The sequence below is a fragment of the Gekko japonicus genome, unplaced genomic scaffold, assembly GCF_001447785.1.
Source record: "Gekko japonicus isolate JY-2015 unplaced genomic scaffold, Gekko_japonicus_V1.1 scaffold1477, whole genome shotgun sequence".
In the NCBI taxonomy this organism is placed as follows: Eukaryota; Metazoa; Chordata; class Lepidosauria; order Squamata; family Gekkonidae; genus Gekko; species Gekko japonicus.
The window spans coordinates 57,929-82,697 of NW_015161995.1; the positions used below are offsets into that span (position 1 = coordinate 57,929).

Genomic DNA, 24,769 nt, shown 5'->3' on the forward strand with positions numbered 1-24,769 from the left:
TTCTCAAGAAAAGAGAAACTGTCAGCTGTCTTTATGTGTGCTGACTCATGCATACAAGTGAAGACTGAAACAATGGATGCTTTGTATAGACTCTTCCTCGTGTCCTTCTTAGGAAGCTTGAAAGTGTTCAGAAAGAATAATAAATCAACAGAAGATTATTTAATTCCAAAATATCCTTTTTAGATCTACTGTAGTACAAGCTTCAGGTAGATATATAAATAGCTTGCTATATAGATTGGAACTATCATGTGCAAGGACTTCATAACAGCTGCTGGCACTATTGTAAAGAGTTTTCCATGTGAAAGAATCAATCTTTGTGGTGAATCATTTGCACAGCAGTCACATGGAAAAGTTTGTTTGGTTGCAACAGTACTGCTTGCCATAATACACGAAGTAGCTCAGAACCAAAGCAGCTTTGGTTTAGCCAGAAATAGCTATCTTAAACCTGTTTTGGTACTGTGTTAAAATGATCACTCAGCTCTTTTTTATGTTGTTTTATTTCTAACCCAACCTAGCATATCAAAACTGAGCAGATCAAATCACGTAATCATATTCCCAGTACCAAAATGCCTACCCTAAACTCCCCCAAAAAACTTTACAGTTCCAAAAAGCAAGAAGAAAAATGAAGTGAAAGCCTTGAAAATATGTTTATCCTTACAGAGTTTAGAATGTGAATAATCCCACACTGAAGTCAATATAGTTCCTATTTATAGTTACTTAACTCCATTTCATGACTCCAAACAATTTTTGGTCAGTAAACTAAAGAAATTTTCATCATTGATTCTGAGCACTTTTTCTATTTCTGGAATGTGTCACTTGTGAACATTGTTTATGTGATACAGACAGCAGAAGAAAACCATTTTAAAAATTCAATATACATACCAGACAACAAAGGTTTTTTTTTATATGCAGAAAATGCATACAGAGTTAAAAATGTTTGCGAAAAGAGCTTAAAACAGAGCTGTTCCTTCACAGTATCCATTTGATTATGTTTATTTATTTATTATTTATACTTATCTCCCACCCTCCCTGCCATACGGCAGCTCAGGGCAGCTAACGACATAATAAATATAAATTAAAATTCCAATAAAACTATCTATCACTATAAAATCATATTGTTTAGACATAACTTACATTAAGTTAAGTTAATTTTAAAAAGACTCCCAACAACCTTATTGCAAATATATTCAAAAGTTATTTATATTATACAGTTCCTTAAACTAAGGATTAAACAACCTTCCTACTAGGTAGTTTCCTATTCCATTATTTAATAAAGGGATTCTTGCCTCTTAAACTGGGCATTAATTTTCCTGTATCAGAATTGTTAATATGAAGTTAGCTTACTCATTAACATGGTATTCCAGTTTTGGGGATCATGTAAACCTATTTTAAAAGAAACGGTCCTGGTCACACGGAGGCTTTTGGCCTGGGAGAGGGATGGATCGGGGCCGCAGCAAACGGGCGCGATCTCACCGCAACATCTGGGAAGCGGCGCGCCCCCGCCCCCGATCCGTCCCTAACCCCGGAAACCCTGCAGCAAAAAAGAACCACCAACAGAGGTGGTCTTACCTGAACGGCCACGGCAAGCGTGGCCGTGGGATCGCTGGCACGTCCTTCTGCCGGTGCATCCCCGGCTCCTGGCTGAACTGCGCATGCAGATGCATGCGCAGCCGGCTGCCTCGGTCTGCCGACCGTGGCTTCCTCCCCGGCATCTGATCATGCCGGGGAGCAACGGCGCCGCGGCTCAGGGGATCTGTGTGATCCTGCCGCGGCATGTCTATTTTGGTGCAGCCTCCAAAAGCCACACTTTGGCCGCGCATCCCCCCCCCCATATGGTAGAGGCCGGAGAGTATGTGCGTGTGTATCTCTGGAGTATGTTACCAATCTCTGTGCATGTTCAGTGCCGTCAAGTTGCCTGACTTATGGCAACCTATGAATTAATTACCTCCAAAAGTCAGAGTACGTACTTTTATTACCTCTCTTTATAGAGAATCAGTCAAAAGGTTATGAACAAACAGCACTGAAATGAATATCAGTAGTGGAGCACTTGTACATAACCCATTCATTACTGTGGTGCTTACACAGGAGAATCTTTGCAGGGATTGTATTCATCTGTTATCTGCTAGAAAAGCAAAAGCACCTGGAATATTAGCCCTGTTTTTGTCTTGCTGATGCTAAACGGACAAAATTTCACCAACTTTAGCTAGCAGCCACTTTAATTGCAAATCTTCACTGTTTATTAATGTAATATTAAAGGGATAAATAGTAGAATTATTATTATGTGATTGGTTAGCTTCTTAGGGGCAAAGAACTTTGGAATAGTAATGAGGCCATGCGAAATTATTAACAAATAAAGAACTTTTGTTAATTGTGTTTGTGTGATTACAAATGGGCTGACCTGCTTATATTTAATTTGTGAGCATTTCCACTCATGCAAGGTCATTAATAAGTATACATTCATTGTTTTCTATTCCCTTTATTGGTTCTTTTTTAGAAAGGAAATAAATATAGACGTCTATACAGTGTAGGGCTGCCAGGCAGTGCCTAGCAACTGATGGGAGAGTCAGGAGGCGACGCAGCCTTGCAAGACTTTTGTCTTATTTTTTAATACAGCCTCATGTACTCACTGGAAGTTCTTACCAGAAGTGCTAAAGGGTAACTGTAGGAATCTCTGGAAACTCTGTGGTAAAACCCAAAGAGCGTTACGCTCCATGGATCAACATCTCCTGGTGGTCCCTGGCCCAAAAGGTCTTGCCTTGACTGTGGCCAGGGCTTTCTCTGCCCTGGCCCCTGCCTGGTGGAACATGCTCCCCATTAAGATCAGGGCCCTGTGGGATCTTCAGTTCCACTAGGCCTTTAGCTGAGGCAGTGGACATCAAATGTATGGCCTCCCTGAGGTTCTTGTCACCCATTTAACAACTGCTGGCCATTATTTACATCTTACAGTGGGCCAGGACCTCTCGCAAGTGTTAATTTTTCTACTGTAGGGTTGTGACCATCATTTTAATGTATATGACAGTGTCTTAATATTGTAATTATTTATTGTATTAACGAAATATTGTTTTTATTGTACTGATGAGATGTTACCCTCCCTGGGCCTGCTTGTGGGAAGGACAGGCTATAAATATGAATAAATAGACAGACAGATCTTGGTCCCACAAGGTCATTCAAGAAAATGTAAAAGCAATAAAAAACAATATAAAATGGCATTTGCTATAAAAATAGCCGGCAGCATTAAGCAGTGTCAGTAAAATTCAACTCATAGGGTTGTGTCCAATGATCCATTTGCACAAGCATTGAAGATCTATCTCATTTCCCCCTTCTACTCTGCAGGCCTTGCCAATGCAGAAAGTTGATTCCTATCATCAAGAGACCCATGTGGAGTAATAGCCACATGGATCAGTGGGTTGCAGTGAGGATTGAAAAGGGAGTGAAATTGCTCCCTCTTCCATCAGTTCGATTCTGTTGGCAGAAGAGGAAGGAAGCATGGTTTCAACCCTTCCTCACTGCAGCCACCAGACTCACATGGTTGTTACTCTGCATGGGTCTTCTTGTGACCCTGGGAATTTTATTATTTATTATTAACAATACTAACAATTAACAATTCTGCTCTCATAGGGCCACCAAGGTGGCTTACAAAATTAAAACATACACATTAAAATATCATCTTAAAAGTCATTAAGACCTACACAGATACCTCAATAAAACAAGTTAAAACCAAAGCTTAAAATAAGTACAAAAGATGAAAACAACAGTTAAAACATTTGGGAGGATCTCCGAAGCCAAGCAGGGTCGACTCTGGCAAGTACTTGGATGGGAGACTTCCTTGAAATACCAGCAGTCGGGAGGACAGGGGCAGGCTTTAATTCAGCCACCTCTCTGAATATCCTCCAGGCCTCCAGTAGGGGTCAGTCACCAGAAGTCGCTATGACTTCCAAGTGCTCACAAGAAGTTCCAGGTGCACACACAGTCAATCACCAGAGGTCGCTATGACTTCCAAGTGCTCACATAGTCACCAGAGGTTGCACGAGCGCACGCGCGCGCACATAAAAAATACCAGAAAAATTAAAAAACATTTTGAGGATGGAATGATCAACAAGCAAAACAAAAATGTTATTTATTTATTTATTAACAAGAATAAATTTTCCTGGAGTCTGAAGGGACTGCTTGGGGAACAGGAAGTGAGGAAGATTTGCAGCTGTCTGTACCTTCTGCCAATGGATCCAACATATTAAAATCTACCATTCTAACAAACTGGAAAAAAGGAAGGGGAACAGAAACTCGGCTTGAATGTTATGCACCTGGCAGAGGTGTCCTCAAATTTCTCAGCTATAGATAACCTGTGGACATACTCAGGCTTCATCCTTTGGAAATGTTGGAGTTCCAGTGGAGCACATAGATTTAGGCCAGGCCTGCACAGTTTGTAACCCACCAAACCAAATACTCCTGATCAGCCAGGCAACCATCCACTTTTGCAGTCCCAGAGAGACAACAGTGATTTTAACTGATAAAAGGTGGTCCTTCAAATACCCCAATTGGTCCTTCAGATAACCTTTATATGAAACACTTAGCAGTCTGGCCTCGTTGATGCCTGATAATCTAGCCCACTCACCAGTTCAAGGCATTTAGCATCTTTTAACCTTGTCAGGATCTGGTAATGGCAGACATGAGCTGTATGGGTATTTGTTCAATGTGCTTCCTGTTAGTATCTGTTTTGCAGCTTTGGAAATGCATGTGGTAGGATCTGTAGCAATGTCTGATTATGTCTATTTATTTCATTTGTACGCCAGTCTTCTTGCAAACACTAGTGTACACAAGACTAAAACAGATCCTTACTGAAGGTATCCTGGCTGGGAGACAGTGACTTGACCAAAGTTATCACTGGCTATAATGACCTTGATCCCAAGTCCTCTAATCTAATACCAGCACTCTGTCCATTACACCACAGTTGGCTCTCTGTGCCGCATTGTTGTTGTAGTGTTGCTGTGTTTTTTGTGGTACCCATTCACATTCCCTGAAGCTGGTTGGCACCTGGCAAACTCACACAACACTATCACATTTCAAGGATACGTTCTCTCAGTATTGTTTTTCTTGTCAGTTCTGTACTACACAATGTTCCCTCAAAGCTGTGGAGTCTTGTGAGCAAAAATTCTTCTTTGTGAGCTACTGGCATTAAAGTTGTGAGCAAGCAATTTGGCTACTGCATAAATTAGTTTGCTCTGGAGCCACCCTTCCTGAGCTGAGACAAAAATGTGTGAGCTAGAGGCTAAAAAACTGTGAGCTAGCTCACACTAACTCAGCTTAGAGGGAACACTGGTACTACACCTACCTAAATCTGACCATTGCAAAGGATTACATGGTGGATCTGTATTTCTTGATAATACTGTATTGGTTGTAACACTGTTTTTGTTTTGCTTTATTATTTATTTATTTATTCGATTTATACTCTGCCCTCCCTACCAAGGCAGGCTCAGGGCCGCTATCTGAAATATAATGACTTTCAGTAGCTTTTTTCTTCATACAATGTACCCCATAACTCTGCCACTAAGCTATTTGGAAATAAATTAAAATAAATTGAACATTTCCAAAGAAATTAGACCAAGTTGGGTTTATTTAATTTTTGTTGTGAATAAACCCATTTACTTGGATATTTGGTTTTATTTACAAAAGATATAACCAGTGTTTCTGCCCTCATCAGGGCCCCCAAGGTGGGTAATGAATTAAAAGCATACATAATAAAAGCAAATCTTAAAAAACCAGTAAAACTGAACAAAACACTAAAACAATTAAAACCAACTAAAATACACAAAAAAAAACAAAAGCAGCCAAAACAACAACAACCAAACTAGACCGGGGGGGATAATTTAAGGAAAACCAGAAGAAACAAAAAGTTTCTTGCCATGCAGTGGCAGAAGACAGCAACAGAAAGGGACAGGTGAGTCTGTTTGGGGAAAGATTTCTAGACATTTGGTGACACAACTGAAGAGGCCCAGGTTGTCACTTGCCGAATCTGGGAAGGTTGGGGGCATCTGAAGCAGGGCCTCATAAGATAACTATAGCGGTTGGGGAGGTTCGTAAGGGAGTAGGTGGCCTTTCAGGTATGCTGATCCCAAGCCGTGTAGGATTTTAAAAGTCAACACCAGCACCTTGAATTGTGCCTGGGGGAGGGGGAGGGGAGTCAGTATAGGTGGACTAGGGCTGGAGTGATATGGTCCCTATGACCAACTCCTCCAGTTAACATTTCAAGGCAGCCCTACATTTAATTCATTGCAGTAATCTAATCTAGATGTAACCAAGTGTGAGGTTTCCCACACCCTGTGGCTATACCTTCATCCTCTGCCACCTTCCTCGTTTGGCCTGCTGGTCCCCCTTTGGCCTCAGAATTGGGAAGGGGAGGAGATTAAGTCACCATGTTCCTTCTCTAGGGCTGTCTCTTTAGGTGTTCTCTCTCTTTCTTGGGTCACCTTGTCAGAGCTCAGCTCACACATGCTCCTTGGCCAGCTGGGGAAACTCCCTTTTATTGAGCCCTGCAGCTCCACCCCCACCCAGCCCAGGCCCAATCCCTTTCTCCCAGACTTGCCTCCAAAGTATATAACAGTGGTATTTCCTACCACCCCCTTCTCCATCTTATGGCTTCCTTCCCTTGAGCTGTTACCTAGCCTGAACCATGTCATGTCAGGGGAGATGCCCAACCCCCAGCACCAGGGCATGCACCACATGCATCAGATCTTTTCTGCCCAGGAAAGGATGCAGCTGGCTTAGCAGTAGAAGCTGATAAAAGGTACTCCTGGCCACAGCTGCCTCCTGCTTGCCTAGTAGTAGGCCTGGGTCCAAGAGCACCCCCAGAGTACAGACTTGTTCCTTCGAGGAGACTGCAACCCTTGCAGAACAGGTGACACCTTAAGTCCCAGTTCAGACCTTCTACTCACCAGTAGCACTTCCATTTTGTCAGGATTAAGCTTCAGGTTTTTTTACTTCAAAACTACCTCCAGGCACCAGTTCAGGGTTTTACAGCCTCCCTGGGAGTGGCTGGAAATATGAGACAGAGCTGAGTGTCATCCTCGTATTTACGACAACCCTGCCCAAATCTCCAGATGATTTCACCAAGTGGTTTCATGTAGATGTTGAAAAGCATAGGGAACAAGTTGGAGTCTTGTCCAAGGGGTTGAGGATCAGTCCCCCAGTACCACCTTCTGAAACCTATCCTCCAGACAGGACTTGAACCACTGCAAAATGATGCCTCCTCGTCCCAGCCTGGAAAGGTGGTCTGGAAAGATTCCATGATCAATTGTATTGAAAGCCACTGACGGGTCCAGGAGAATCAACAGAGTTGCATTCCCTGTGTCCATCTCCTGAGCAGGTCATCCAGCAGTGTAACCAAGGCTGTTTTAGTCCCACAAGCAGGTCAGAAACCAGATTGGAAGGGATCCAAACAATCCACTCCACCCAGAAATGTTTGAAGTTGTCCATTTGGTGCTTGGGGGGGGAGTCAACAGTGGGAGGGCTTCTGATGTCCTGGCCCCACTGCTGGACCTCCTGATGGCACTGGTATTTCTGGCCACTGTGTGACACAGAGTGTTGGACTGGATGGGCCTTTGGCCTGATCCAACATTGGCGTCTCTTATGTTCTTATGTTCTTATGTTCTTATTTACCACCTGTTCAATCACTTTGCTCAATAATGGAACATTTGAGACTGGTCAGTTTATACCTCACTTTAAGGGCATATTTGTACCCCCCTTTTCTCCCCAGAGGGAACCCAGGATAATTTCCTCTCCCTCTATATCTTCATAACAACCACCCTATGAGGTAGGTTAGGCTGAGAAAGTGTGACTGTCCCAAGGTCACCCAGCAAACTTTAAAAGCAGAGTGAGGATTCAAACCTAGGTCTCCTAGATCCTAATCCAACACTGACCATATCTCCATGCTGGCTCTCCTATTCTTTCAAGACTATGCTTGGAGGAGAATTGTTAGAAACCCCTCATTTAAAAGGAAAAATCAATGGCAGACCATTTCAGCCACATGGAACATAGTTTATTTTTAAGATTTATATCTGATGAATTGGCTGGCAAATGTGGTTCTCAGTTGGCTTACAGATCCAAGTAAATAACCAGAAAAACAAAGACATAAAATATTAAACCTTGAAATTAAAAGTGAAAAAGGCAACAAGTATTTTATAAAGTCAATAAAAACAGTAAAACAAGCAACAGTCATATTTAAAGCCGACTAATCCATTTTTTAAAAAAACTGATAAAAATCAAGGGTATGACGTTAGAGGGGGGGGGTCCACAGTTCCTTTCTTTTTTCTTTGGAAGTTTGATCTGATAAAACATGAGCTGCCTTAATGACTGTAGCCTCAGGGTAAATATGAACTTCTATCATATACCTATGGCTAAATGATATTCAGGAGTAATATACTCTATTACTTAATTTTAATTTAGTCAAGAAGCCAGTTCTTTAAATCCATGGACAGGCATGTCATATTGACATGTAGTAAACTCTGAGCCTGGAAAACTTCCCTATCCCTAGTTATAAATATATCACACTATTGTATTTGGCAAGCTGTACGCAAATGGAGGTAAGAGCTCATTAAGGGAGCAAAATTGTGCAGTAGAGAGAGGACAGTGTGAAGCTAAGGGTGATAACAGTGGCCTTGTCCAGAATAGGCCATGGGAGTTTTCTTATCTTACTTAGGCAGGAGGTGCTGGGAGCTTCCTGTGCGAAATTAGGAGCATACGCTGCTTTCCTCTAGTTGTTTGGCTTCCTTCTCAATATAAGACGGTTCCCAGCACGGTGATTATCTTTGCATCTTCAAACATGGTACAATCAACTTCCTTAAGAGCTTGATGTATCCTTAAAAGTCAAGCTGGTTTTTTTTCCCTTTCCCTCTTCCCCCCCCAATCCAGATTCCTTTTCACTTTGAAGGTGCAGTTATAGAATGAAAACACAGACTAACCAGACTAACACATAGTAAATTTGTCTATTGTGAGTCAGATCCCTCTTTGGAAAGGTGGAGACTTTTAGAACAGAACTGTGATGCAGAATGTGTCTTTGAGATTGGAATGACTGACAACTCTGACTATTCCCTCCTTTTCTGTCATTTTTTCTCCTAGAAACTGAAATTAGATTTAATGGTTTCAAAAAGGGATTGCTTATTTCTCCTATGTTTGATCCAAGACTCCCCAAGTGTGTGTGCATGGGCATGTGAGAAGTGTTTGGAAACTTCAGCTGGTGCAAAATGCTGCTGCAAGGATGTTGACTGGTGATTTGTAAGGACCCTATTACTCCACTCTTGGCCCATCCACACTGGCTCCCAATTTGTTTCCAGGCACTATTCAGGGTGCTGGTCTTGCCTTTTAAAGCCCTATATGATTTGGGACCAGCAGTCTGGAAAGACAACCTACTCCCTCATGAACCTGTCTAACCACTGTGGCCATCTTTGGAGACCATGCTTCAGGTGACCTCCGCCTTCCGAGATTAAGTGGGTGGCAACCTGGGAGAGAGCCTTCTCGGTCGTGGTGCCTAAAATTCTAGAACTCTTACCCCAAGGAGATTCACCTGTCCCCTTTTATTGTCATCTTCTGCCAGCATATGAATATTTTTCAGTTTGGTTTGGTGTTCATTCAGTGACACACTCACCCTTCATGTCTAATGTTTAATTTTTTGTTTTTTATGTCTTTGTATGTGTTTTATTTATGGCTTTAATTGTTTTAATGATGAGTTGTTGTTCTTTTTGGTTGGTTTTAATGGTATTAAAATGTGATTTTTGTTATGTTTTAATTTGTTAGCCACCTTGGTGGCTCTTGTGAGGAAAGAAAGGCAAGATGAATAAATAAATAAATTTGCTGCCTTAATAAAAACTCAGCCCCCTTTAAAACTTGAAATCTTCTGGGTGAGGGGATAGCTAACTCCTTTGAGGGCTTGTCAGAAAAGCAGTACATCTAAACAACTCCATAATTTGGTTAGTGTTGCTGTACTCTATTTTTTGAGTGTTTCTAATTTGTCTTTTATGGTTGGAGTTCAGTTTAAATCCCCACTGGTTAAGCAAGGTGAGATAGGAACATTGAAAAATAGATAACTAAGCTGCACAGTCAACATGTGGAGTTATTATTTACCTATACAGTGACATTAGTTATATGCTTACCTGTTAAAATTAAAGGAACTTTAAACAGTGCTTACCAAAGGCAGTATGATTCCTTCTGTTTGTATTTCTGGCTGCTTTAGTTCATTGCTCTGATACCTTCAGTGTTTGATTTTTAGTGACTGACAGTGTTTCAGTGAGTATTATACTAGAAGCTGTGGGTGCTATTTTAATAGTAAAGGTTTGTTCAGGAATAGTGTGCTTCTGACTGCCAGTTTGTTGGGGTACAGCTATGAGGGAAGGTTGTTATTTTCCTGCATGTGAGCTAGGCTTACCAATTGCTTGCTCTGGGTGGGCATTGTCCCATTGGATGCACTCTCCCATCAGACCTTGCTTCTTGGCTGGTGGGAGAAATGTGGGGGGGGGTTAGAAAGGACATTGTACAGTGTGATGGCAGCACGTCATGTTATGCTCTGAACTTCCTGCAAAACTAGAGTTTTGTATGTTATTTCCACGCCCTGCCTCCTGAGCTCCTGGGGATGCCAGGCACCCCTGTTGTGAGTTTCCAGAGGCATCTGGTTGGGGAATGGGATGCTAGACTTGCTAGATAGGCTTTTGGTCTAATTCAGAAAAAGCAGGAATTCTCATATTGACAGTAATTACAGTTATGCATTAATGGCTTCAAGGAGCAACCTGAATTTGATCCAGAAGCCAAATGGAAGCCAATACGCAAAGACTGAGTCCACCAGAGAAAGTTGGACCACATCAAGAGTTGGGAGTTGCAGGCCTCCCAAAGACCCAGGCAACCAAGCACATGACTTCAGTCATAGGAGGATTTTATTATATGTATTTCCCCCTGTCCTTCTCTTTTTCACATTTCCCTTTCCCTTTGTTTCCTATTTTTAAAGGATGAAGCATAAATAAATGGCTCCCTAATGCCATGAATGCCATGGTACTCCCTTTTCCAGCATCATTATAAGCAATGCTGTTCAGTTTCTTTTGCACCTTTGGCTGTAAAGGTATATCAAAGTAAGCTAGAACTCTGGTAAGCTAGAGCTGAAACACCAAGTGTTCCTGTGCCTCTGGTACTGACTTAGCAGCATAACATAACTGACATAACTGTTCGACATAACCATCTACAGATTTAATTTTATTTTTTAAGAATTGAGGAAATCTAATATAGACCCCGTTCATATGGTGAATTTGCCCCGCGGGAGGGACGGCTTGCCTGCGGATTAAAGCTGTGCGATCATACCTGAACATCTGGGAAACGTCGCACTCCCGTCTTGAACCTGCAGCTTCGGCCCGAAGACGCGGATTTAAAAGCTACCGAGAACCATGTACTAGTTTCCCGATAATGCACGGCATGTGCAGGCGTCTGATCAGGAAGCGGTAGTACCCCGTCGCAGCCAGCGCCCATCGGCGTCCCATGCATGCACACAAATGCCTTGCTGCTGTGTTGCTTAGCGTGGTGTGTTCGGCTGACGGAGGCTTGGGCACGTAGCCTCGGGGGAAGGTGAGATTGTGCTACCGCACATCTTTTTCCTCCGGCTCAAAAAGCCTCCCGTCCCCTGTGGATTATCCCACTTGTGTGACTGGGGCCATATTTTAGAATTAGAACAATAATTATGTAAATAATAAATAGAATCTATCACACCTGGGTTAAGGAATTTCCAAGCATGTATATTTAAACACTTGAAACTGCCATCTGTCAATGTCTCCCAGTGCTGTCTCTCTGACAGAGAGTGGCTCTACTTTGTCTCAGAACCAAAACAGACAAGATGCTGGGAGATCTGTGACTGGATCCTCTTGGCTAGGTTTGCCAACATTCAGGCAGGGCCTGCAGATCCCCTGGAATTACAAATGCTTTCCAGACTACGGAGATCAATTTCCCTGGAGAAAATGGCTGCTTTGGAGGATGGACTCTGGGGCATGAGGTCCCCCCCCCAAACCCCATCCTCCCCAGGACTTTACTCCTAAGTCTCCAGGAATTTCCCAACTCAAGTTTGGCAACCCTACTCCCAGCAGTTACAGCCACACAGGACAGCAGTTCAGTTTGGGGCTAAGTAAAAAGGACAGAGAGGTAGGTTTAACCCTTCCTTCCTTCCTTACAGTTTTACTGAATCTGATCCCACACCACATTTTTCAGGGAGGAAAAGATGGGCTTAGTTTGGTGTAGTGGTTAAGTGTGCAGACTCTAATCTGGGTGTACTGGGTTTGATTTCCCCACTCCTCCACTTGCACCTGCTGGATGACCCTGGGCAAGCAATAGTTCTGGCACAGCTGTTCTTGAAAAGAGCAGTTTCTGTCAGACCTCTCTCAGCCCCACCTACTTCACAAGGTGTCTGTTGTGGGGAGGGGAAGGGAAAGGAATTTGTAAGCCACTCTGAGACTCCTTTGGGTAGAGAAGGGCAGAGTATAAATCCAATATCCTCCTCCTCCTCCTCCTCCTCTTCTTCTTCCCTTTAAAAAGCTAGGTGAGACTGGAATTGTTAATTCCTCTGTCCCCTCCCTATCTGATCCCATTCCAAACCTGGGCCCCATAAGGGTGTATGCATTCCAGCAAAATCCATCTTTTAAAGATGGATTAAGATCCATGACATCCATTTCATCTAGTTTGATGCTCTTTACCCCATAACTGAGATTTCTTAAATTAGAGAAGCGGGATTTTCCCTTGACCTGCTGTGTGCAGAATTCAGGAGGGTTAACCATGTCAGTAATCTGTCAAAACAACCAAGGCTGCTTCCATATGACAGTAGTTCTCTGTGCCACTCTTGTTGCTGCTGCAAATGCTGAGCATCCATCCCTACAGCCAATGGAGCCAATGGAGCATCCATCCATACATTGCTTTCCCATTCCTCTTTCCTCAGCCCCTGGCAGCCACTATTTCCCCATGCCATGAAAAGCCTTTTGCGCTTTAATTTAATTTAATGGTACTTAAACTGATGCATTACTTATGAAACAAGCTTTTTAGGTTTAAGGACCTTTTGTGCTCTTTTATATATTGCAGTCCTTAGGTCAGACTAGCATAGGGAAACCGTATAGATAATTTTATGATTCGTGAATACAATGAATGATATTGTATTCAGGTGATGGTGGTTAGGTTTCAAAAGTGTGTGTGCTTTTGGTCACTTTTTTCACTTAAAATGGCTGTTTTTTTTCCTTCTTGCTCTTTTAAGGCAGCATCTTTGCCACCTTTAAGTACGTTTCATTATCATGAACAATTAAGATCAATGCAACTTGTTTTAAGTGTTTGGGAAAGCCAACTGTTCAGCAAGTGCTACTGCATGTTGCCTGAATACAGTAAAATGGCACTACAACTTTTACCCTCAGATCTGGAGTTCACTACATATTTTACTTATCTCCTACTCACCTGTCATGTTCATTAGTTACTTAGTGTAGAAGCCACGAAACTCTTTCGATGTAGAGATTGTAGATGATGGGGGCAAGTTGCTAGGATCACAATTTGCTAGTTTTCTAGAGTTTTCCCTTGATTTTCTTTGCCTTTATTTCCAGCAAAATCAATGGGACTTTAAAATACTTACTTTTGGCTGGAATTATGCCTCCTGTGTTACAACAATTGGTACCAGATTCCTGTTTCAAAAATGTTTGTCAAGTTTTAAGGTATTTTTCTCCCATGTAAGTAGTGCAGATGGAACCTCTATTCTGTTCAAGAGAACATTCCTTCAAGCAGTGCTTCTGTTTAACCTTGTTCCATGCCTTCTGACACACTTCCGGTGATGTCAGGGGGTGTGGCCTTCTGTCACTTCCGGTGATGTCAGGGGGCGTGGCATATGCAAATAAGTTATGCTAATGAGTTATGCTAATGAGCTCCGGCAGCTCTTTTTCTACAACAAGACCCCTGCCTTGTTCCATTTGTGTGGGACTCCTTCCTATTAAAACAATAGTTGCTAAAGAGGATTTTATCCATTGCCTTTTCAGTTTTGGATCCAGAAGTGACTGGCTTTATAGCTTCTGGAATTGCTAAATCCCCCAAAGGAACTGCCCTAAAGAATGAAAAGCCTTGCATCAGTTCAGATCATCCTATTGAAATCAATGGCAAAATTTCCCATAGATTGTAACAGAATGTAAAATAATTAATGAACTATGTATTTTGAATAACTTTCAGACTGGTTGACATAATATTTATCTTTGATGCACTGCAAAACATCCAGATGTTATTTTATTTCACTGAAGTAAAACAACACAGGAAATTAAAGCTTTAGGAGAGACTGTTGCTTCTTTGATCCGTCATCAGCCATGGCTGTCAGAATATAGGTTTGCGGATTTAAATACCACTTCTCTGAGGAGAAAGATGTACATGGGAAACTATTGAAGGACTTCAGTTGTTTTACACAGGTTTAATGGCTCTAATATCAAAATACTGCGAAGTAAGCACTTTCATGCAAACCAGAGGTCAATGTAAAACAATTCAAAAAATACAACCACCATCTAGTAATAGGAAGTATCATCAGATAGCAGCCAACTGTGGTGACCCTGGAGGGTTTTCTAGACAAGAGATGAACGGAGTTTGCCATTGCCTGCCACCATGTAAAAACCCTGGACTTCTTTGGAGGTCTCCCATCTAAGTACTAACTGGAGCTACCCCTGCTTAGCTTCCAAGATCTGATGAGATCGGGCTAAACTGATCCTTCCATGTTAGGGCTGAACCATCTAGTATCACAAAAAAGAAACTCCTCAAAGGATATGAAGAGATGGACCCAATAAAGCAAACATTCCAATCTGCCTATTTCCATATGTGTCAAATTAGATTTTGGAAAACAAATTAGTTCCAAGAAGAAGAGGAGGATGAGGATGGATTTATACCCCACCATTCAGTCGGAGTCTCATGATTGGCTTACAAACTCCTTTCCCTCCCCACAACACCCTGTGAGGTAGGTGGGGCTGAGAGCTCTGAGAGAACTGTCCTTGAGAGAACAGCTCTGACAGAACTATGACTTGCCCAAGGTCATCCAGCAGGTACAAGTGGAGGAGTGGGGAATCAAACCCGGTTCTCCCGGATTAGAGTCTGCGCACTTAACCACTATACTAAACTGGCTCTAAGGCTATATTTGACAAAAAACAGTCTAGTATTTATGGTAAACAGGGCATGTTTCCCCTCTCTTAAAATTTTGAATAACTTTGTGGTTCTCCCCACTTTTCCCCTCTCCCCAGTTTAAAGAAACCAAATGTTTCTGTATAATTGTACTTTTTTTCCTCAATTTGGAAGGTTTTGTCCCAAATCTAGTAAACAATGGAAGGCATTTTCATGTTGTTAATGTGTTTTTATGGAAAACTAAATATACATATCTAAGCATGCATTGGGAGGAAAAAGTTTTCTTAATCCTAACAGATGTTTTCATGAAACTTCTGCAATAATATAAACATATCTGGCTACGAATGCTGGTTACTTGACAGGGGTGCCAGTAAAATCCCAGTACAGCATTTCCAACCTGACTAGAAATCTGTGCCTAATTAGGAACCAAATTCCATATGCCCCTTTTGGATTATGCCCTCCCCCTCTTGGTAGAAATCAAATAAAGTTTTGTGTAAATCTGAGATCTCATGTTTTTTTTTTAAAAATGATACCACCGGGGAAATGACAGACATACAGAGCTAGTACAGTGAGCCTGCTGTAGATCTTGGGGTCATGACACAATACTATACCATCTGTTTTGCATGCTTGAAGGTTCGGGGTTCAAACCCTGGAATCTGCCGCTAAAAGGAATAGATAGTAGATGTTGTGAAGAACCTCTGCCTGAAACCCTGCAGAGCTGCAGCCAATCTGAATAAACAGTGCCGACCTTGAGAACCAGTGGTCTGATTCAATATAAGGCAATTTCACTGTCCTCATGTGTGGATCTACTTTGGTAACAGATACCTGTCTTCATCCCTGCCTCCCCGGTGGGTTGACACAGAAACTTCCAAACTGAAATGATCCCAGAAGCAACCAGCTATTTGTTCTTCCAGAAAAGCCAGATGCCCAGAATGCTAATTCTCAGAGGTCACTTCGGGGGGGATTGTGGGGGATCGCAGTTCCCCCGGGTGAGGTACAGGGGGTGGGGCACATGATGAAGCCCCACCCCCTGCTTCCGGCCGCCCCGCTTCTGGCCCTCATTCAGCCAGGAGGAGGCAGGAGAAGAGGGAGGGTAAGCTGCTTCCTCCCCGCCTCTCCCCACCCCTGCCTGCCTGGGGCCACGGAGGGCCTTCGCTGGGCTTCCTTGCACTCCCGCCGGCCTTGCAGGTCCACCGCCAGGCCCCTCATGGGGCTCGGCAGTGGAGCTGCAAGGCCGGAGGCGGCCAGGACCGTTGGGGGCGGTGTGTGTGACCTTATGACACACTTCTGGTGATGTCAGGGGGTGTGGCCTTATGACACACCTCCGGTGATGTCAGGGGGTGTGGCATATGCTAATGAGTTATGCTAATGAGTCCCCCTAGCTCTTTTTCTATGAAACGACCCCTGCTGATTCTGCTTATTACAAGAACCAACCAAAGCCATGTTCTTATCAGTTGACTGGCTGGCCTTTGTGGCATTCATAATTTTTAATTTTATTAATTAAAATATTTATACATTGCTTTTCCACTCAGAACTCAAAGTAGTTAGCTATCCCCTCACCCAAATGAAGGCTTCAAGTTAAAAAAGGGGGGAAATAGTAGCTTTTTTTTTAAGGCAGCTAGATAAATATGGCAAGTGCTCAGAGATGGTGGCTTCCCAAATTCCATCTTGTCAGAAAAATTAGGAAAAATTTAAAGCAAGAACTTCCCTGCTCGTAATTCACACCCTTAGCCATTGCCCTAGACCAGATGTATATTGTCAGTATAACTATTTAGAATGTTATCATTTTTATGCTTGCATTTCTGCTGAGCTTCAATTTATTTATCTATGAGAATTACTTTTCTCCTACTTTCCACACACGTTTCATACTTTTATTCTGAGCAGCTAGCTATTTTAGTTCCTGTTTATGGTTAATATAACAGATTTCAGTGACATTCATCTCAAAAAGAGTTGCAGTTCCTAAGCTTATCATCAGATCCTCATATGGTACCATGAGGACATATTGTTGAACAATTGGAGGGAATGTTTTGAAAGGCGGTATGACACTGAAATAGCAGCAAGCTGTAATGGCATGGGATCTAATATGAAAGTTTATGTCGTGATATATCTATTGGTCTTCAAGGTGCAACGAACATCTTTTTTTCCTGCTTTTGCTGCAATAGACAAACATTATCACTCTTCTTGAGCTTAAAATTGACCTTGTTCCAGCCTCTGTCCCATGATGGTCTAGTGCTATCCATACTTACAGGCCATCTTGTGCAAAAAAAGAGAACAGCTGCTCTAGGCTTTGGAATATTAGGTCACAATTCTGAAAATACTTAACAGTGTTACATTTGAGCATTATAGCTATACACCACATTGTACTGAGGTACAGCCAAACATGTCCTCTGATTTGTATTCTACAGTACTTCAGGATACTTAGATTTGTGTGACAGATGGTATTCAGAACCTGTTTGTTCCGTGTCCAGAATGGCTGATGGAAGAAGAAAAACCTTGGCGATTTTTCTTTTTTTTGTTTTCCTTTGTTTACCAGACAGTCCTCTTTTAGAGTCATCTGTCCTGTACCAAAGTGCTGATGGGAACCATAAATCTGGCTTTTCTACCTAGAGGAGCAAGACATTGGATGAGGAGAGAAGCTGATGCATGCTTCTGATGGCACTTAGAAAGGGGAATGGCTCCCACTGTCTATTCAAGCCTCAAAGTCACTCTCAGGTATCCAGAGAGATGACTGTCACAGCTTCACACCTACTACACCAAGTACCTTTGTTACACATGCTCCAGTTTTCCTTCCTGTTGAGCCTCCTGCTTCTCTACACATCTGTGGACTCCAGCACCTCCATCTGTGGGAGGCTGCAACTGTCCACCCCTCCCTCCTTCACTCAAGTGTGGCTTTGACGCTTAGTAAGGCGATGAGGGCCAGTCTCTTTCTTTCCCTCCTCCCCTTCTCCTAACTCAAAAATAGGAAGAAGGAAGATCAATTTAAAAGAAAAAGGAGAGGGAGAAGAAATACAAACTAGATTCATGGGTAAGAGAGCAAGGGAAGCTCCACACTGAAAGAGGTAACATTTCCAGAAATGTTGACGCTATGGGGGGGAAACCTCCAATCTCTCCTTCCCCACCAAAACCGCCCCCCTCCCCCGAAATCTGGGAAGAAGATAAATATATGTAATTTGTTATTATCAACCCTCAACTTATTGTACTGCTTGAACCAGCAAAAAATGCATACTTTATAGTTGTGCTATTTGGCACATTGCACTATTAGCCATATTTATGGAATTTAGAGGTATATATGCCTTATGATAGAATCCTAAGCAGAGTTATACACTTCTAAGCCCATCGATTCCCATGCACTTATAAGAGTGTAACTCTGCTTTGGAATGTGCTATTAATTTTCTATAACCAAAACTGTGAATATACCCAATATCTGAGAGTCAGCTAGAAAATGCCACATTGTATGAAACAAATAAAAGTTGGAAACAGAAAATAATGTTTATAATAAACACACGAGAAGGTATTATTTGGATAGAAAGTTTCATACAGTCACAATGGACGAACAGCATGTTTGATTATGAAGCTAAATTTGAAACATTGAAAATATTAAATTCTTTAATAATGTATTATTATGATGCACATTATAGCACACCACTTGTGGACAAAATTAGTCACATTTCAATAATGAACATGGCTTTGAAAATATGCTGTGTATGACTCCAGTAACCACAGGAATTGTTATTATTTAATGCTATTGATTATCTTACATAACAGTCCTCATACTACACATTCTGAGTGAGTAAAACCTTGTCTTGAGAAACATTTCAGTCATTCTAAAAGAAAAAAAATAATTACTGGGATCTTTTTCAGTGCTCCTTAATGTTTCTGAATTTTCCACTGGAAAGATTGAAAAGAAGACCTTGGTGGGGGGAAAAACCCTTTTATTTCCCAAATTTCCCACTTCCATGCTGAGACCTTTATATCTGTCTCCAAATCCTGAGTCCCATTCCAAACCCCACACCCCCGCCATCAACCCCCAAGTGAAAGCACAATGGCTTGCTGCAGCAGTTGTTGTGTAGCTGGAGATAAATGGTATGTTGCTCAAGCAGGTTCACTCAGAAGTACGGCCCACTGTTCAATGAGGCTTCCAGTTAAGCAAGCACAACCTAAAGGATATTAGTGGCAACCTCTAGGAAAAAAATCACATAAAAAGACAAATTATGGATTAAAATATTCAAACTGTCTTCTATTTCATTCACTTTGTATTATCCCCTTGCTCCGTTTTTTTACTTCCTCTAGATTGCTTGGGCTTGATGACACACTAAGTGATGACACACTCCATGTTCATTGTAAATCCCCCACCACCACCTTTTAAATGCATTTGCTGCTGAGATTGCTTTACCAATATTTATTCACAATCTGCCTGGGCTGACATTGTAATGATTGGTTTTATTTCTGTGCATGAGATTTGGAAGGAGTGTTCTGTATCCCTGAATTCCATCTGTGGCCAATCTGCCACTTTAAACCATAGAATTCAAACTTGGACCTAAACTTTGGACTGGGGTCTAATGACCAGTAAACATCACACAGCCAATTTGGCTGCCTTTACAGAGACAGTTGCCAGTATGTACAAGAGAGATTCAAATATCCAACTTCATGCTTCAATCTCATTTTTCCCATCATAGGCATGACTTTTGCTCCAATCCAGAGACACCTTTCACTTTGAAATCTGGCAGCACTACAGGAAACAGAATCCAAAGCATCACCCAGAGAACAGCGATAATAGAGGGGAAGAATAAGGTATTGTCATTTGGGTGGGGAAGTACATGGGCTGCTGCTAATGCTGGGATAACATTGGTGACCATTTATCAGACCATGATGCTGAAAGCTACTTCCAAAATCTAATATACTTTGTCCTGTCAGCCTAAGAACATAAGAAAAGCCTTGCCAGATTAGACTGGTGGTCCATCTAGTCCAACTCCAACATCCTGTGTCACATAGTGACCAACTGATTACTCTGGAGGGCCAACAACAGGGCATAGAGTCTGGGGCTTTTCTTTAAGGTTGTCTTCTGGCACTAGTATCAGGTTTACTGCCTCTGAATGTGAGGGTTCCCTTTAGGCCCCATGGCATTAGCCACTGATAGACCTATCCTCCATGAATTGGTCTAATCCCCTTTTAAAGCCATCTATTCCTGTGACCATCACTATATCCTCTGGCAGCAAATTCCACATTTTACTCATTGAGTAAAGAAGTAGAGCAAACAGCCCTGTGTGAGTTAGTGAGTAATAGTCATAGATTACACTGACAAATGCACAAAGGCACCTAATGGGTTTCAAATGCTGAGCAGAGATTTGGAGTTCCTCTACCTCAAAATCAAATCCCATCTCTTTCTGTTGTACTTGTTTAGTATGCAGGCATACAGTATGTATGTGTGTGTGTATATACACACAGAGACATAAATATTCCTCTGTTCACAGCTCTGTGGAAATCTGCCTTGCTATCTATGTAAATAAGTACAAGCAGATTGGTTCAGTAAGACAGTGCATCTTCAGTGGTTCACTGATGTTCATCTGCCTTAACTAGTATTAAAGGGGCTGTTAACAATTAGCAGTAGAAACTTCTTTGGACTCTTAAATTCTCATTTTGATGCTATCTGGGAATGGACAGGACAAAATGTGAAGTGTCAGACAGGATAAAATATTAAGTGATATGAAATTCCATAGATTCTGAAAGTCTAACTCAGCTAAGTTGAATGCCAAACACACAATTTGATGCCATTGTGTAATGTCCTTGTTTTTCTGCGAACATTTCCCACAAATCTGGCTCTTAAGTGAGTTTGCTAAGAGATGCAACACTAGTTTATTGGGCTCCATCCCATCTCTGGTTGTTGTAGTTTGGGGAAAAAGGATGTTGAAAATTTGGAGAGGATTCAGACATAAGCTTCAGGGATGTTTGCAGTCTTGATAAGATTGCCTTACAAAAAAGGAAGGTTGGGAATTTGATTTGAATACAGCCTGAAATTTCCTTCAGGGTAAGAAAATAATGCTTAAGAACACTTTATGATTTCATACAGAGTTCCAATAGAATGCAAATAGTTCATGAAGAGGAAGAACAGTTTACTTACCATTCCTCCTTTGGTGCTGCCTGGGGGTGTTATGATGCTGACCTTGATGTTCCAAGCAAAAGTTAGAGATATTACATGCTAGGCTGTTACTTCCTTTAATTAATCCCCTGCCAAACTGCGGAGCCAGTTTGGTGTAGTGGTTAAGTGCGTCGACTCTAATCTGGGAGAACCCGGTTTGATTCCCCACTCTTCCACATGCACCTGCTGGATGACCTTGGGCAAGTCATAGTTCTGGCACAGCTGTTCTTGAAAAAGAGCAGTTTTTGTCAGAGCTCTCTCAGCCCCACCTCCCTCACAGGGTGTCTGTTGTGGGAGGGGGAAGGGGAAGGTGCTTGTAAGCCACTCTGAGACTCCCTTGGGTAGTGAAGGGTGGGGTATAAATCCAATCTCTTCTTCTTCTGCTTTTAAGAAGAAAGGACCTGGATGATTCAAGGAGGCAAAGAGATAAGTTCCTGATTCCTAATGGCAAGACCAATATATATATATTTTAAAAGGTACTGTTGTCAGCGAAACCAGTGACAATGGTTTCCAGTCATTTCAAGAGCAGCTGAGATATATAGGCCCCAGTCACATGGGAGGATTTGCCCCGCAAGAGGGACGGATTGGGGGCGCATCAAGTGGGCGCGATCACACCGCAACATCTGGGAAGAATCACGCACCCGTCCCCGATCTGTCCCTTCGGCCCGAAAACACACATTTAGAAGGTACTAGCAACAGAGCACTACCTTCCGGATGATACGCGGCAACTCCAGGCATCTGGTTGGGGAAGCGCTGGTAGCTTATCGCAGCCAGCAACGTCCCCCGTCCCATGCATGTGCACAACCGCACTACTGCCAGTTTGCTGCACAACGTGTGATCTGCTGCCAGAGCACGGAGCCGCAGGGGCACGTCAGATCGCACTCCCATGGTTCTTTTTGCTCCGGCTCTAATTTGCCTCCCTTTGGCAGCGGATCATCCCGCTCGTGTGACCGGGACCATAATGTAGCAAATGGATGCTGTGATCATCTGTTTTTAAAAATGTGTATTCTACATTGTCTTACCAAACTGATGTTGGCTTACAGCAGTAATAGGTCATATCATAATTAAAAATAACAAGAGCAGCTAAAAATAACCAATTGATAAAATCAATGAGGCAAAGTAACACATCAATTATACTGAGTCCTTAGAAATCATTATAATGATGTTACCCGCACTGAGCCCACCCGCAGGACGGGTGGGATATAAATGCAAATAATAAAATTTAAAAAAAATTCACAACCATTTTTTTACAGGATAGGTCACATTTTGACTTAAGCTATTCTAGTGCATAAGTGTGCAACCTCTGCCTTCCGAATCAGTTATCTGCCAGTCTGCTGGGTTTCTTGCCTCTTCTGGCTGACAGTCTGCCCTGCCCTTTACTGTAAATTCGCTGGTTGTTTTTAGGACTCGTCTCAGATGTAAATAGATTGTCCTTTGTATGACAACACTCAGGGAGAGTGGAACATGTTTACCTCACCTATGGTGAGAATGTACCTTGAATCTGATGTGGTTTGGATGCTTTTAAGGATAGAAACAAAGAAGTGTATTTGTATGTAACCTGAGAAAAAAGAATGTTTCTTTAGGGTGTATTCTTGGAGGAAAGGAAGTATGGTTTAGTTGAAGGAAAACTGGAATGTGATGAAGGGCTCTGGAGTCTGGGGACAAACTATTGAGGTGAAGAAATCCCTACAAGGACATACAGCTCTGTATAGGAGGGAAACCTATGTTCCAATTAGCTCTCTTTGCCTTGTACTCACTAATCCTAGCAAAGGGGGGGACAAACCTAGATGGGATCCGTACAAAAGACCCTTATTCTCCTTGGAGTAGAAAAAGGGTTTAGCCCACTAGCAATTGTCAATCAGCAGCAGAGAGGAAAATGACACCACATCTAGAAGAAGAAGAAGAAGAGATTGGATTTATACCCTGCCCTTCACTCAGAGTGGCTTACAATCTCCTTTCCCTTCCCCTCTCCACAACAGACACCCATGAGGTAGGTGGGGCTGAGAGAGTTATTTCAAGAACTGTCCTTTCAAGGACAGCTCTTGTCAGAACTATGGGTTGCCCAAGGTGCAAGTGGAGGAGTGGGGAATCAAACCCAGTTCTCCCAGATGAGAGTCCGCACACTTAACCACTACACCAAACTGGCTCTCTATATTCCCACATGCTACAGACCCGGCTTTGTTGACTTCCTCTCCTCAGAAATGATTGGTAAAGAAATCAGTATCTTTCTATGGGTCTAAAACCACAAGAAAGGGCTGCTGAGAACATTCACATCACCAGTGAGCCACCACACTTCTGTTCTCAGTGCTAACTGCACACATTATTCTGTGAATTATGGTCAACTTGTTCCAGCTACAGGAATGGTCAGTTTTCCCCCTAGAAGCCTTGCCTGACTTGGTTTCTGTGCAGAACGTCACTGCATATATATGTATAGTAAGGAGCTCTTTTGGAAAACACACAGCATTAGAAGAAAAGGACGTTTATCTGCTGTATTTCTTAGTTCAGAACAACAGGCAGGGGTGCAGAGAACTGTGACCTTTACTGAGTTGAGTCCTTTCCAGTAATATATTTGGATCAAGTGTCTGAGGGGTAAGATGAAATCATCAGGCTGGAAAAACAAGTTGAGGTCTATTCCAAAAAGCAGTCCAAGCAGATAAAGCAAGTAGGACAAGAAAGTGAAGCATTAACAGGTAGGGGCAAAGGTCTGTGGACTGCAAGTAGTAAGTGCTTTGTTACCCAGACAAAGCCTACTGACATTTGCATAAGAGCACAGAAATCATTCTTCCTTCAACAAAGGACAGGAATCAACAGGCCCCACTTAAAGAAAATGAAAAATGATAGCCAACAACCTTGTCAAATCTATCACCTTGAACATGCTTTTGTGTTCCCTACTTGGTTTCTTTAATATCACAATTGTGCCCACAGCTCCAGTAAACAATTTGAGCCCTTTGGACCTGGGGATGATGACTATGGGGACAGTAGGTCATATTTTGCTGCCAAGGACTAATATCTTGATACTGTCTCCCAAAGAAGTGAGCCAAACCTAGGGCCGACAGCTCCAGCTTGGGAAGTTCCTGGAGGTTTGGGTGTGGATCCTTGTGGAGGGCAGGCTTTGGGGAGGGCAGTGACCTCCGCAGGGTTTAATGCTATACAGCCCACCCTCCAAAGCTGCCATTTTCTCCTGGGGAACTGATCTGTCATCTGGAGATCAGTTGTAATTCTGGGAGATCCCCAGGCCCCACCTGCTGGCTGGCTGGCTGGCTGGCTGGCTACTCTAGTCAAAGGCATTCTGTGGTATAAATTAAAGTGTAGCATTCAGTATGGGCCAGACTGACTCCCCAGTCCCACTCTTGTTGCTGATGTCTGCAATGTCAGGGTTCAAGTGCCATTTGGTTTCCTGTCTTTTGGTTTCTCAGTGCTAAACTGCACACACACCTCTAGAGCTTAGGAGGGAGTACCATACCAGAAGTGTAGCACGATGCAGCTGTGGAAATCAAG

At 42.5% G+C, this 24,769-nt stretch overlaps 1 protein-coding gene across 1 annotated transcript in view; it reads left to right on the forward strand.

Annotated features, from left to right (window-relative positions):
- The window catches only part of FLT1 (fms related tyrosine kinase 1), a 177,909-nt gene that overhangs the window by 55,323 nt on the left and 97,817 nt on the right, over window positions 1-24,769 (forward strand). The window contains exon 11 of the mRNA XM_015405408.1: window positions 19,812-19,926. Within this exon, the coding sequence (XP_015260894.1) occupies window positions 19,812-19,926 (115 nt within the window). The remainder of the gene's footprint in view (window positions 1-19,811; window positions 19,927-24,769) is intronic.